Source organism: Sylvia atricapilla, chromosome 6, assembly GCF_009819655.1.
Source record: "Sylvia atricapilla isolate bSylAtr1 chromosome 6, bSylAtr1.pri, whole genome shotgun sequence".
NCBI classification, from domain to species: Eukaryota; Metazoa; Chordata; class Aves; order Passeriformes; family Sylviidae; genus Sylvia; species Sylvia atricapilla.
In genome coordinates this window covers 23174782-23189378 of record NC_089145.1, presented here as the reverse complement: position 1 = coordinate 23189378, position 14597 = coordinate 23174782, and the positions used below count along the sequence as shown (strand labels likewise).

The window sequence follows — 14597 nt, the reverse complement described above, 5'->3', positions numbered from 1 at the left end:
CGGCGGCGATTTCCGCTTCCGCCCCGTGCCCTTGCCCGTCCGTGTCCCGGCGGGATGTGGGCGGCGGCGGCGCGGGGCCTGGCGCGGGCCGCGCTGCGAGGTGAGGCCGCGGGGGTCGGGGGCTGCACCGGGGCTGTGCCGGGACCGCGGGCCGGGCCGGGCCGGGCGGTTGGCGGTGGTCGGTGAGACGTGTCCGTTTCTCTCCGCAGCTGGCGCGGCACCGGCGGCGGCACGGGCCCGGCTGGCGGGGAGCTCCGCCGCGGACACTCGCCGTAAGTGCGGGGCCGGTTTGGGGGCGGGGGGCCGAGGGGGACCGCGGCGTTCGGTTGTGCCGCTGCCAGCCGGCGGGAGGGCACCGAACCGCCCCGCGGACGCTCCTGGGCGGTGGAACCGCTTTAGCGAGCGTGTCGGGAAAGGCTTGGTCCGGTCACCCGAAAACCCCAATTGCGCAGAAAAGTGGCTGTGTTGGTAACGGTGCTTACGGTTCTGGGTTCCTGTCTGCATCCTTTCTCAGATGCCAAACCTGCTTTTTCTGTGCAAGGCTGTGCCGGGGCAACAGCTTCATAGCCCCTCATCGCCCTGACTCATAAAGGCTTTTAGTATTAACGGTGAAAAAACCCATCCCAACAGCGTGAGTTCCTAGAGTCTTTTGATGATGAGGGGCCTGTGTAGATGTTGACACATCCAGCAAACCCAGAAAACAAGATCCTTTCTAGACCCAGGTTGAATAACATGAGTGGTTCCTAAGTTCAGATTGCTCTGTCATCTCTGTTGCCCTCTTTTTCATCTGCCTATTTACTTCTCCATCATCTTACTGGACAATTCTTGCTGCTCTTTAGAGTCAACAAAATTTTAGCACTGACACAAATTTCCTTCATTATCCAAGTGTCTAGTTACAGCTTCTGTGTAACATAAGTATGTTGCTATAGTGTAGTCTCTGCCAGACAGCTAGACTGGTTAAAGGGAGTTACTATCTTCTTTCTGTAGCTTTCTGCATTCGTTGTCATAATCTTGGAAACTTTATTTTTCTCCTTAGCAACTGTCAGACCAAAAAATGAAGTAGAACACAAGCAGCTCTGTGCTTTTGGGGAGTACGTGGCTGAGATTCTGCCCAAGTATATCCAGCAAGTACAGGTAGGTGCTGTTCAAGAAATTGTTCTTGTGACAGGACATGATCCAGTGAACACACCACTTTGTTACGTGTTCAGAGAAGTCATTCTGGAGGAGAAAAATGGTCAGAATTACATGAAAAGTACTGCTGTTGTTAGGTCCCATTAAAAGCCCCTTGCCTTTTTGTGTCTGCTGTGTCTCTTTGTTTGAGTGTTCTGCTGAAAGCAGCATCATGTTCGGTCCTGTTGGTGTTTGTACTCATGCCCTTCCCACTGTTCTGCTTTCATCAGGTGACCTGTTTCAATGAGCTGGAACTTCTGATCCATCCAGATGGAATCATTCCTGTCCTGACCTTCCTTCGTGATCACACCAATGCCCAGTTCAAGTCCTTGGCTGACCTGACTGCTGTTGATGTCCCGTCTCGGCAGTACCGCTTTGAGGTAGGAACTGCTCAGAGGGTCCTTGGAGGGCTTCACAAGTGCTGATGGCTGTGGGTGCTGTTGCAGCTCTAACCCCTTTCTTTGGTTTTTGGGAGCGAGAAAAATATTTCAAGAGTTGTATATAACAATTCTTTAAATTAAAGGCCTCCCTCCAGTTGCTGAAGAAGTGGAATATTTTTTTAATTCAATATTATTCTTTCAAAAATCAAGGCGGTAGATTCATAGAAATAATAGAAATATAGACTCTAATTTATTCATGTTTTCCAGTCACCAAAGCAGTATCAAATGAGGCTTTAAAATTCCTTACAAATTTTAGGATCTTTTTTTCAGTCTGCTTGTACTATGTTTTTCCTATCCAGAGATTACAGTAATTCTCATAAACAGCCTTTGTACTAGACTCCATCACTATAGAAGTTAGAAATGTTCCCTGGTATCCAACTCACTGAAAATTAAGTGTATTTTTTCCTAGCTTTCTCCCACTGATAGTTATTGCGAGAGTGATTGATAGCCATTTTCTTTGAGACAGACCATTGTCAAGTGTTTCAATCCCTCCAGTAGACTCTCTTTTAAGATTTAGTATCTCTCTTTACTTTTTCATCATCAGTCATGATGTCTAAGTGTCTCCTAACTTTTGTGACACTTCTAAGGACCAAAGTGATAATCTATTGGAACCTTAGTCATAGGTGTGTCTTTTAGTGGCCAGCTCTCTGGCCAGTGCTGAACATGATCCTGCTCATAAAAAGTATTAGAAATAGTCCTTGTGTGGCTTTGCTTAGGCAGTGGTGTACTGCAAAGGGATCCATAAATGCTGCCTGTTCCTCTGCTTCAGATTGTGTACAACCTCTTGTCGCTGCGGTTCAACAGCCGGATCCGTGTGAAGACGTACACCGATGAGCTGACACCAGTCGACTCAGCAGTGCCTGTGCACAAGGCAGCAAACTGGTATGAGAGAGAGGTGAGTGTGCTGGTGTGCTTGGGAACAGACTGTGGAGAGAGGCTGTATTTTCCCAATTAAAGTGATTCCCCAATGCCTGCAGGAAGAAAGAAAGAAGTGTTTTCCTGGCTGCCTTTTCAGAGTACGAGATAAAATGGTGTTTGATTTGCTTTTGAATGAATTCCTGCATCAGTTTTGCTGGCACTGTACAAAGCCAGGCATGTAACTGAAATTTTATGGACATAACACATGCAGGTTTTTGGTTTTTTTTCAAATACAGTTCAACTAACTTGGCTCTCTTTCATTTAGGTTTGGGACATGTATGGTGTTTTCTTTGCCAACCACCCTGATCTAAGGCGAATCCTCACAGATTATGGGTTTGAGGGCCATCCATTCAGGAAGGACTTCCCACTCTCTGGTTATGTGGAGGTAAGAGATAAGGTGATGACTAAAGTTACCAAGTCTCCCCAATGCTCTTTTCTGAGTTCCAGTACAAAAATGCGACTGCTTTACAATCACTTGTCTGTATTCCAGAGGAATTGTATAAATCTGCATAGAAATTTGAATTATCACACAAAATATCATCCATAATAAGGCAACCTAAGTCTGGAGAAATGGAGCAAATGTTATGTGCTGTATACCAAAGATACTTGTCAGGCAGAGAAAGTGCTTCTGCTTCCAGCATGTTTTCTGGAAGATTAAAGTTTCCACTGTAAAACTGAGATGTCTAGAAGGATAAAGGACTGAACTGTTTTTGATTCAGTTGGAACTTCACTTCGTTGAGTGTTTGTGGGCCCAGATTATAAAACTCTGATAAAACTGACTCTTGCTGTTCATTGTTTACCTCTGTATGCCAGCCACAGGTGAAATGAGAGTGTTTGGTGTCTGTGTAGTTTCAAATGACTGCCCTGCAGAAGCAGGTGTGTTTGGTGCAGTGTTAAGACTGAGTTGAGTTTCAGAAGGAAACAGTGAAGTTCTGCAAAAAAGAAGCTGTTCTAAGAAATGTAGAAATAACAAAATCCTGTAAGCAAGGAAAAGGCAGCATCTCATGAGCTGGGGTTCAGAGATCTGGACTGGCACAGTGAGAATAAAGCAAGGCCAATCAGAAGTATCTAGTACTCACTGCATTCCATCCTGGTTGTCTTCTTTTTCTCCCCTTGTTCTGAGTGTTACACTAAAAATTAGAACAACTAAAACCACACAAATGCCATATTGTAAAGATTCATGAATGTAGTCCTCAGCCATGCAGGCCCAGGATGGGCCATCTTATTTCAGTGACTCAGAAGAAATTCCTTTGTCAAATGACATATTAAATATGTTCTTGAGCTTCATGTTAGGCTGGGTGCTCCTAATTCTGGGTGCTTAGTCATGACGCCTGAGGGACAAGATAGCCAAGCAAAGGGGAGAGTTTTCTCGGACACTCCAAAGATCTCAGTAGCATCTGGAGAGCTCTTGTTCAGTAATGAGAACTGAAGCTGTGGCAGAGGCCTGTGGTTTTTCCATGGCTAAGAAGTAGAGTTGTCTGCACAGCGGGTGGTCTGGGTCATTGTGCACAGCAGATGCTGCAGGAGCAGGGTGAAAATGACTGGCCCGTGGTCTTTGTGCTGTTCCAGGTGCGGTATGATGATGAAGTCAAACGGGTGGTGGCAGAGCCCGTGGAGCTGGCTCAGGAATTCCGCAAATTCGATCTGAATAGCCCGTGGGAGGCGTTTCCTGCCTATCGGCAAGCTCCAGAGCCCCTGAAAATAGAAGCAGGAGCCAAGAAAGAAGATGCCAAATAAGCAGCAGAAGGAAGCGGATGTGAAGCACCATCCTTTCTGTTCTAATATAGTATTTATAATAATAAAAATTGATAGGAGATAACTTGCCTGTTGTGATCTCGTGGATGATGTTTTCAAACTAGATGAAAAGCACAAGCCCGAGAATGCTCATTTGCAATCCTTATGATCTGACTGGTAGATGTTTATCTGGTGCTTTGAGTTGTAAAACGGGGGATTTGTGTTTTTGGTTTGCAAATTGAACAGAGTGCAGGCATTGCCTGTGGCTAAGTGTTTCCTGAACACTACTACTGCCAGCTGGCCCTGCAGGTAAAACTCAGAACCTGAGCACTCCCTAGGAGCTTGCACTCAAGCAGCTGTGGAGTTTGAGCAATGGAACAGCAGTTTCTTAGCTCCAGAGTGTTGGGAAGATGGTAATAATATGGCAAAAAGGCAAAGCCAGTGTAAATGATTCTAATACAGTTCCTGTCAAGATAACAAATGTGAGTCCAGACCAAATAATTATGGAAATCTCTATTGTTTCCATGGGAATTAGATCAGTGCCTTTTCTCCCAACAGGAGTTAAGACATAATTTCTGATGTGACATTCCCTCAATCTGCCTTTTTCTTCACAATCAAGCAGTCTTTATTTTTCCAGCATCTTCAGAGTGTGCTTTTTTTTCCCTGCAGCAAAAAATACACCCCTGCTTTGTCTCATAGACAAGTGTCTGTTTCTTTTTGTCAGTATTCCAATTATTTTGAGCTCTTATGATACAATAGCATTACCACTTAATTTGCTCTTGTGGAAAATCTCTCCTTTTTTCCAAAAAAGCTGGAAGAATGCTGTAGTTCCAGTCCACCCACCACCTGTTTGAATGGGATTACATTACAGCAGTCATCAATTAATAATGTCACTTGTCCTTGGTCCAGAAAATGCATAATGTTCTGCATCAGAAAGCTGACTGACTCGATTAAGAAAACTGTTGTGTAAGAGATGTGTAACAGAATTGTGTAACAGAATAATTCACAAGCAGTTTCTAGAGCTTCCCTGAACAGATACTTAAGCTTTTAAATTGTAAAAGCCCTAATTAAAATAGGGCTTTGGGGGAGGTTAGGGTATGGGATGGAGAAAGGGATACAACAATAGTAAATTCAATTAAGAAAACCCTACTTGCTGTGACTAGAATGTAATCTCTTTTCACAAAGACTGGACTGTGTTCTAAGAATTGGGTTTCCTTGTAAGCATGGGCTAGTTAACTTTTTTTAAATTTATTTTTTTAAATTTTGTTTTGGCTGCTGTGGCCAGCCGTGTTTGGGATGTGACTCAACAGTGTTCTCTGGTTAAAATAAATAGCATTTGCCACTCATCTTCGAAGTCACAGCTCTACATGGGAAGGAGAAGTGAACACAGATCAGCAGAAGTTTGGGGTTTTATACAATTCTTAGCTCTATTTTGGATCTGTCTTCAATTGACCAGATTAAATAGGAAATGAGCTTTTATCTCTTCCAACAAGATGTTCCACAGCTGGTTGTTTTCCTTGCAGTGGCTCTTAAAGCATGCTGATACCTGTTGAGCAAGACAGAAAAGTTCATGGCACCATTTCTACCATGAAAATTCTTTATAAATCACATTTCCTTTCCATGTTCTCTTCCATCCCAGGTTGCTTGAGACAGACACCACATCAAGACTTATGGTCTATATATTATAAAAAATACGTATTTCTAAGTCAGACTGGTGGTAGCAGGAACACTAGGAAATTTGCCTTTTAAAATTAATGTTTGTTCAGAGGGAGAATATGGTCAACATCAAGAAATGTCAGATATGATGCCTGTCAAGTTAGACAATATAGAAGGTTTGCTCAAGAATGTGGGTACTCAAAAAGTAGCCAGCCTTGTGGGAACAGGCATTGGCTCCAGCAGGTCTTTAATATGTGGAATAGTTGCAAGTGGACCTGAATCTCTTCTCATTAGTGAAGCTTGGGAGATCAGGAGGGCTGCAATTTACTCGCCTAGGCTCATTATCTCAGGGCACAAGAGGTTGCACAGCCCCACAGAATACTTGTGCACTTTGCTTCCTCCACTGCTCCTGAGTTCCACAGCCCATTTTGCTCATGGAGCCTGCTCTCTCTGGGTTCCTTGTGGCTGGTGGACACTTGCTTTGTAGTCTTCCAAATCCTCTGTCCCTGCCTGTTGCATTCTGCCAGCTTCTGCAGGATTTGTTTGCCTGGGTTAGATTCCCCAACTGCAGAAGGATGTGAGATGAGATGTAAGTCAGATGTAACTGACTTATAGACACACTATACAGAAGAGAGATTTTCTGGTACTGAAGGGACAGATTGACTTTAAGTGATGACTCACAGTCATCATGTTGAGCCTCTCCAGCTGAGTAGGTTTTGCTGGTGTTTTCCAAAACTCTGGCATTTTTCCCTACAGCCAGGCAAGCAGACTGTCCTCCCTGAGGATGTGGCTATTGACGGTGTCAGGGTGTTCACCCACCTCATGAGCAGTAGGTGCAGTGGGATGGGCTCTCCCTGTCACTTTTACACAGCTCATTACTCCTTCAAGCAGTAGATGCTGCTCACAAACTGAAACAAAAAGACAAGGAAAGCATCCTCGTAAGGACTGGCAGCACCATAACTGGAAAATACCAGTATTACTGTGGTCCTGTCTAGTTACAGTCAGTGCTTCACTCCTGCTTCCCTCAAGGTTTTCTTACTTTTTTCAGTAAGTTGCTCCAGTAACTTAAACACCACCTTTTCTGGGAACCACATATGTCCTTCTTCCTTCCCCTCTTTCTTCAGTCTTCTTCCTTCCTTCCAGGCTGGGGAGTAATCTCCCCAAGTTCTGGATGAGGTGATCGAAGGCAGTGATTTCTTCAATTCTGTAAGCAGAATTTCCCTTTTGTGCTATCTCCCTGAAGTCCTACTTCAAAGAAACTTCCCTCCTGAAGAGGCTCTTCTGGTGCCACACCTTGTGTCTCAATCAGCATCCAACCAGTTCCTGCAGTGTTTGACCCCTCTTCTCTTGTCTCATTTCCCATGTTCCTGCTTCAGGAGGTCATGGTGAAAAAGAAGAAACTCATCAAGGTGTCCCTGCATAAACCTGGCTTGTGACGTTTTGAAACTGCTCCAACAACAGACGGTATGGCCAGGGGAGTGCAGAGTGGTAGGGCTGTGCTCAGCTGTGAGTACCTGGCAAGGACAAAATCCTTCAGAATGAGCAGGTGCACTGCCCAACACTGCAGTCGTACATGCAGGGACTCTGTGCTGCTGTCAGAAACTCAGCCTTGTTTCTGTACAAGAGTTGCTGCTGTACAGACAGCTAAGGAATATGTTTATCACTCTGAAATTGCCTTTCTTTGTGGGATAGTGAGGTAATTCTACAACATTCCCCTAGCTCAAGGCAGCATCCACACAGATGTTTGTCCCTCATCTGCCACTGTGTCAGTCATCTGAGCACAGCCCCCAAGCCTCCTCTCTTCTCCTTCCTATCAACGTGCCTGTCCTCCTCTAGGCACTTCAGCTGCAAGCTGTTCCTACGAAATTCTCCTGTTGAAAAAATCTTGTATAGCTTCTACAGACATTGGCCAAAATCCTACTGGGCAATCCTCTTCATGTCATGTGCTGCAAGTTAAAGGGAGTCTGTTTCATGGCCCATAAAACACGGGGTTTTCCATAGCAGCTTCTAGACAAAATCATGTGTACACTCTGGCCTAAAAGGGACTGTGGCACAAAGCAGAAGGCACATCAATCTCAAGGCACAGATGGGCCATTAGTGTCTGCATCTTGGGTAGCTTGTGATTCAGTTTAATAAAAGAAGAAAGGGATGCAATTGAAGAGTAAACAGCTGACAATAATGAAAACCAAAAGCAGCACAGCGTGACTTGAAGATACCTAAGGCTATGACAGAACAGACAGAAACACAGGTCTTGTTTTGAATCCAAACTGAAGGGAAGAGTGATTCTGGATATTGTGGGCCTCTCTGTGACTCTTCCATTATGTGCTGCTTCTCTTGGCTGGTGTGAGTCCAGGTAATCCCAGGTACAGCTACAAATCCTGAAAGTTTCAAAAGATTTGGGCCTTTGCTCACAGCCAACTTACCAACCGGGACATCATCCCAGCCCTTAGTACACTATCTGGTGACAGTATGTCCTGACTGATGCCCTGTAACTTGCTGAGCAAGGGATGCATTTCAGTTCTTCTCTCTTTTCTAGGCAGACTTCTTTGCTCCTTTAACCTGAGGGAGATGGCTTTAGTCCTTATTTATACGTATTACTGCATATTTGTATAACCCTGGCATCACAAACTGTGCCATACAGAGTAGAAATATAGAACAGTTTGGCTGGGGACTTCACACTAATGCATGTGTAAAGATATGTAGAGAGCAGATACGTGCTGTAGAATGAATCAAATGAAGTTTTGCCAATGTAATTTAGAACATTTAAGGCAGACTGTGCTCACTGTAACCCAGAAGACCACTCCCAGGGGAGGAAGATGAAGTGCTAAAGCCTGAGCCACTTTGATACTTGGTGTTTGTTAGGTCACTGTACTGAGTTCTCCCTCCAGGGGGCTTGATACAGAACTGAACCAGTGACATTTCTTCTGCCTGCTTGTATGTTTTGGCTGCTACTGCCCTTCCATGGATCTGAAGTCTGCCAGTTTTATCTGTTTGTGACATTCCAGGATTGTTTTCAGATTTTCAAACCCAGGAACAAGGAAAACTGAATGAAGTTAAGGAAGCAAGCAGAAGTGTCGTAGTAAGTGACAGAGGCATTGTGCAGAGATAGAAGGGACTAGGGGGTACTCCCTTCTTAAGAGCCAAACATATGTAGTGAAATTTCTTGCAACTAGCAGCTTCCTAGAATCATTGCAGCAGAAAGTCAGCCTTTGAAAAGGAAGTTTAAACAATTCTGCCAAAAACATCACAACAAAGTTTTCCAAGTTTCCAAAATATGATGGAAAATATCCTCCGGGGTCAGCAAGTTGAACTGCAAGCCCTTCCCAGGGCTGTGACCAGAAACACAGAAAGATGGATCCATTCCAAGAGAGGCTGCTGGGATCCGAAGCAGCAGGGGAAGACGCCCCAGAGAACTGCTGTGGCTTGTGCCGCGGCACTGTCGCAGAGCGGGTAGCAGCTGCTCCTGCAGCGCTGCCATGGCCCAGGCACAGCTCAGCTCCTGGCTGCTCCTCTGTGTGTTTGCTGCATCCCAGAGGCTGACAGGTAGGGAGCACATCTGTCAGCGGCACGGCTCCTTGGCTTGGCAAACCTTTGTGCGATGCCATTTGTGAGATGCTTTGCCTCTCCTTCAAATGTGGCCCGAGGCCTGAGGCAGCTGCACTGGCACGGGAGAGAGCTGGAGTCCAGCCGGGGAGGTTTGCTGGTGGGGGCACTGGTACCTACTTGCAGGTTGAAGACCTGCTGCCGTGTTTGGTGGCATGGGGAGGATTTTCTTGGGTCTCCACTGAAAAAATAGTCTCCTGCAATACTGTTTGTGGATTTTCTATATGTTTTTGGGAAACAAAACCCCACCCAATCCTGCTGAGTGATAAAATAAGTAAGGATTTTCCCTTCCCCAGAGGGTATTTATGTTATTATTTCAATACATTATTTATTATGCTTTGTTAAATTTTTCTCTACTCAAAAATCCACCACTGTGTATATTTATGAGTTACTAATAATGGCAGTTTGGCACCTATTCAACAAATGCACTGACTTTGCAGCCAGTCAGACATCTCTCAGGAGAGGGCTCTGTTAACCTAGAGGATCAGTTACTAGAGACAAGACCAGCAAAGTAATTTTTGGATGATATAATGCTTTCACCTGAGCTAAACGCCTTGCTGGTACATCTATGGAGGAGTAGGAAAGAGAAGCTACATCCCTGCTCACATTCCAGAGCCACAGCTGGCTTGGATCACAGAGCCTGCAGCTGTGCAGAGAAACAAACCTTTGCAGCCTGCAGGCTGGCAGTGCACTTCTCCAGGCAGCTTGTACATTTCCCTGTAAAGGTCTATAAAAATGCAGATTTGGAAGTGTTTCTTTATATGCACCTGGTGACTTTAACTCTGGAGTATTCAATGTAAATCCTCATTTTTTTTTTTTAATATATATATATAGAAAAATGCCCTCATCCATTTAAAAATGAAAAAAAAACCAAACAAACAAACAAAAAAACCCCCATAAATGTATCAGAAAGCTTACTATTTTATATGACGTTTTTCCATTTCATGTTTCTTAATCTGAAGGATGAGTCTATAAGAAGTAGAGGAGGGTCTTGGCTACCTCATGACACTGATAACACAGAGGAGGGAGGGGATGCAGCCTCTCTCTCAAAGTCCTGGACCAAGATTGCTTGTGTCTCCTTTTTCACACACACACACACAAAGAAATAAAATAAATGCAGTCAGCTAAAGCACTGTAGGTATCAGGAAATAAAAATCAAACAATTCTTAGAATTAATGTGATTTTCATATACAAAAAATGCCATTCCTCTGGACTCATATCCATTTTTCCCAGATTACATGATGTCACGTGTCCTAGCAAGTAATTAGCTGGACATCAAATGAGCCATAATGGATCTGACAAGGTGTCTTTTATCCTCACACTCTTCCAGCAGCAGCAGCTTAGGGAAGAAGTAGAAAACCAGGATAAGCATCACTTCATGTTTCTAGCAGCAGCTTGAGGAGCCTGCCAGCACCCTCCTTTCATTGGACAGCATTACTTTCTCCTGCAAAAACTGCCAGCCAAGGAAACCCCATCTGTTCAAACCCTGTCCATTTTCAGTGTGAGAGGCTTCCTTGCTGCCTGTCAAAGCACTGCCTTTGCTGCTGTACGCTTTAGCTCTGCTGGCAGGACTAAGGGCCATGATATCCAAAACCTCGCCTCAACCGCTGCTGCTTCTCTTAAAAACCTTGTTTTGCTTATCAAAACCCCGTGGTCAGCATCTGTCATATTTGGCAAGCTGAGTGGTAGCTCAGGAATGTTGAAGACGTTATTGACAATCAAACGGCAAAAACAGTAGACAGGCAGGTCTTGTGCTACCAAGCTCTGTCTGATGTCTTCCAGATGGACACCGTCACAGCGGCACCAGCACAGCCCGTCGTGGCCCCGAGGACGCTGGCATCATGTTAGAGGTCTCCTGAGCACTGGGGGCCCTGGGCCGAGGCACTGTCAATGCCCATGCTCCCACCCGCCTGCACGTAAAAACTCACCCGTTCTGTTTGCCCTCATCCCTGACGGATTCCAGGAGCCGCCGGAGAACAGCCGTGCCTTACGGCGTTGGCGCTCCGTGCTGCCCCAAGCGGGCCCTGCCCCACGCCCAGGAGCCCCACGGGGTGGCCGCGGCGGCACCGTCCCCGCCGGCTTCGGGGACTGCCCGAGGGCACCGGGGAGGTGCCGCCGGCGGGACCGAGGGGGACGGGAGGGCGGGAGGCAAGAGCTGCACAGGTCCCACGGGGAAACGAGGTGTGGGGCTGGTTAGAAACGGGCTGTGGGGCTGGCAGAGAAGGACGCGGAGCGGGGCTAGGCCGGCCGTGAGGGAGCGGCCGCCTCTGGGCCCGCCCGAGCTTTGGCAGCAGCGCGGAGGGCTTTGTCCGCGAGTGATGGAATTGTGCCGGGCTTTCCGTGACAGCGCTGCTCCTCTCTTCCAGATGCTCTGGGGAAGGCTGGATATTCAGGCCAACGGGACAATCCGGCTGCGGGATGAAGAGCTGGCCTCCCTACGCCCGGCACGGCGGTTCCTGCAGATTTTAGAGGATGAAGTTCCCAAAACACCGGCAGAGATCGAGCAGCATCTGACATATTATTCACTGACCGACACTCCCTTGCCCCCGGCAGAGTTTGACCGTCTCCTTTTCACCGGTGTTTACAGTGCCTATCAGGTTCGCTCCGTGCAGGGTCTGGATAAACCCCCTTGGATTCGCTTTTTCTCTCAGGTGGTTGATGAAATCTTTCGTGATCTGTGCAAGGGGCTCTGCCCTGCAAATACCACTCTCCTCCAGGTTTCCTGGCCTTGGAAGGAGAAGCCTTCACATTTAGCGTCCCTGAAACATTTCTATGGCTCTAACCTGGCCAGGACCAAGAGAGACACCTAATGAGGTAACCCACCGTAGGAAAAGATGCACCTGGCTTCAGCAGCGTTCTTAGTAATTTTCAATGCTTTCCACAATATGCAGGAATTTGTATAAATATGCCACACCTTTTTGTCCTGCTTTCTGCACTGTGCTGGCAACCCTCTCAGGATTTATGCACAAGCTTTTATTTTTAAATGAAAAAAGGATAAAACTGTAAAGTGCTTTTCTCCCTTTCCTGATTTTTTGCTATGTGGGCTGTGCTGAAGAGGGCAGTGCTATTTAGATGTCTTATCTATCTTGATCACCGATGCTTAGGAGAGATGGCTTGAAATATTTTTCCAGGATATTATGCTGGTGTCATAGCTGACTTCATTTCAGATGATTCAGTTCACTCTCCTTATATTCCCCCTGTGGAGACAAATGCAAGATCTTTTCTCCTCCCAACTACCAGCTAAGCAGGTTTTGTTGTGTTTCATGATATAGGTCACATATTTAATTTCATTTTTCTCCTCTTGTGGCATCCTGTTTTATGTGTCAACAGCAATTTCCCATCTCATGTACTCATTTTTCTTTAAAAAGCAATCTGAAAATGTATGTATTCCATGAAGCTTTCTAGTATTTGCATATTGTATTTACACATATACACAGCTTTGTTTCAGTTATTATTTTGGAATACCCTTCCTGAAATCTCATTTAAATTCTGAAGGATCCTGACCTAGTTATTTCTTCAGCAGATTTTGCCTCTCTTCTATAAAGTTTTTCTTTTGTACAGTTGTGGCATATTACAAGCCAAACATAATAAATACATAATCTCTATCCTCAAAATCAGAATTGTAATTATTTTATAGAAAGACATAATTAACATTTGTCTGTCTAAAACACTGCGATGTGAAACTAAATAAATGTAATTATCTCCTCAGGAGGGTTTTGATTTTGATTCGTGTTGTTTCTACCAGATTTCCTGCTGCCACTATAGGTACATCAATTTTAAACATTCATTGCATGTGCTTAAATGATGGGATCCATAATTCCCTTTCTATCAATCTGATTTTTCCATGTTCAACAAAAGAGGCATGTGTGACCTTCAAAGTGGGCACTGCTAGCTTCTGACCTAGTTAATCTTATTCCAAGCCATTGTAGCCCAACAGATGGAGAGGAGAAATGGTAAGGCAAGAACAAGAAGCCTGGAAGCAGGATGCCACAGACAATGGTTTTAGAGGTCAGCTTAGGGTTATGACAGAAGGAGATAGATTGTTTGATGCTGAATTTTCGTTTTGTGTGTTTGTTTCATTTTGATTTGTGCTTTGGGGTTCTTTCTGTTTCTTTGTTTTTCACCCCAAAGGATATAAGAATTAAAATTAAAATTTTATTTGAAGTAAAACTTCTTGTCTCACCTAATGTTCTATTATTCTTATGCTGTTTTTTTATGTACTTCCAATCTTTACCCTTCACCCTTTTGCCAAATATGCCCTTGGTCTTTAATGTTTAGGACATGTATGGAGTGATAGAAGCAGTGTGTGGCTGCATTTAAGTCCAGTTTGGGCAGAGTGTCATCAGAAAGCTGAACTGAGATGGCTCTAGTGCATGAAAACTACCTCCCTAGCGGACCCCGCCGGGCGCCCCTCCGTCTGTCAGTCGGAACACAGCAGTGTCCTCTACAGCCAGTGTCCTCTCTACAGGACTAACTCTCGGTGGAACTCGGCACGTACGAAACCCTGGAACACGGGCGCTGAAAACATCACCTCGCGGTGCCCCTGACCTCTCCTGCAGGAGGCTGTCAGCGCAGCACACGGCGGGCTGGCAGCACCCTTGCGCTCAAGGGGTCACCTCTGGAGAAGGTAACGCCCCTGCCGTCAGCAGCGCCACTGCGTGGCGTGGTACTACTCACACACTTAGCATCATGTGCCTGCTCCTGATCCAAATCTTTAGAGATTTAAAAATGCATATCTTATTCTTCTTACTTCCCTTGCTTCTGGGCTTCAGAGCACGGTCTATTCACAGATTTGGGCCCTTATCTTTCACTACAAGAAGCCAGCTCTTTTGTTTGTTTCTAAATGTATTCTTTACATTAAATGGAAGCTAAGATTCTCAACTACAGCTTCTTGACTTCATCCACATCAGATAAAGAAAAGCACAAACCACTGTGAAACTTGCAATAAAATCATAAGAGGTACCAACCCTTCACACACAAGTGATTAAAAAGAGTGTACACAGACAGATTGGCTCAGTAACACATCCTCAGCTCACTTACCATGCTTCTCTCTCACCTGAGCTGGTACCACAGCCA

General features: G+C 45.4%; 2 protein-coding genes across 2 annotated transcripts; both read left to right on the top strand.

The window, feature by feature from the left end:
- Nucleotides 1-5: 5 nt before the first annotated feature.
- Nucleotides 6-4347, top strand: NDUFS3 (NADH:ubiquinone oxidoreductase core subunit S3). The gene is made up of 7 exons (XM_066321078.1): nt 6-100; nt 210-272; nt 1037-1134; nt 1401-1550; nt 2380-2505; nt 2794-2913; nt 4098-4347. The coding sequence occupies exons 1-7, from the start codon at nt 55-57 to the stop codon at nt 4263-4265; spliced, it is 771 nt and encodes a 256-aa protein (XP_066177175.1). The 5' UTR covers nt 6-54; the 3' UTR covers nt 4266-4347.
- A 4922-nt stretch (nt 4348-9269) lies between these two features.
- Nucleotides 9270-13232, top strand: FAM180B (family with sequence similarity 180 member B). The gene is given in 4 exon segments (XM_066321072.1): nt 9270-9383; nt 9386-9461; nt 11304-11371; nt 11888-13232. Coding segments are annotated over 4 exon segments (702 nt in total). The 3' UTR covers nt 12332-13232.
- Nucleotides 13233-14597: the final 1365 nt, after the last annotated feature.

Excerpts from the sequence above, each read along its gene's own strand:
- NDUFS3 (XM_066321078.1), top strand. The coding sequence starts at position 55 with ATGTGGGCGGCGGCGGCGCGGGGCCTGGCGCGGGCCGCGCTGCGAG. Across the intron at positions 273-1,036 it reads CTCCGCCGCGGACACTCGCC|CAACTGTCAGACCAAAAAAT; the intron begins GTAAGTGCGGGG and ends TTTTCTCCTTAG. Across the intron at positions 2,914-4,097 it reads CACTCTCTGGTTATGTGGAG|GTGCGGTATGATGATGAAGT; the intron begins GTAAGAGATAAG and ends GTGCTGTTCCAG.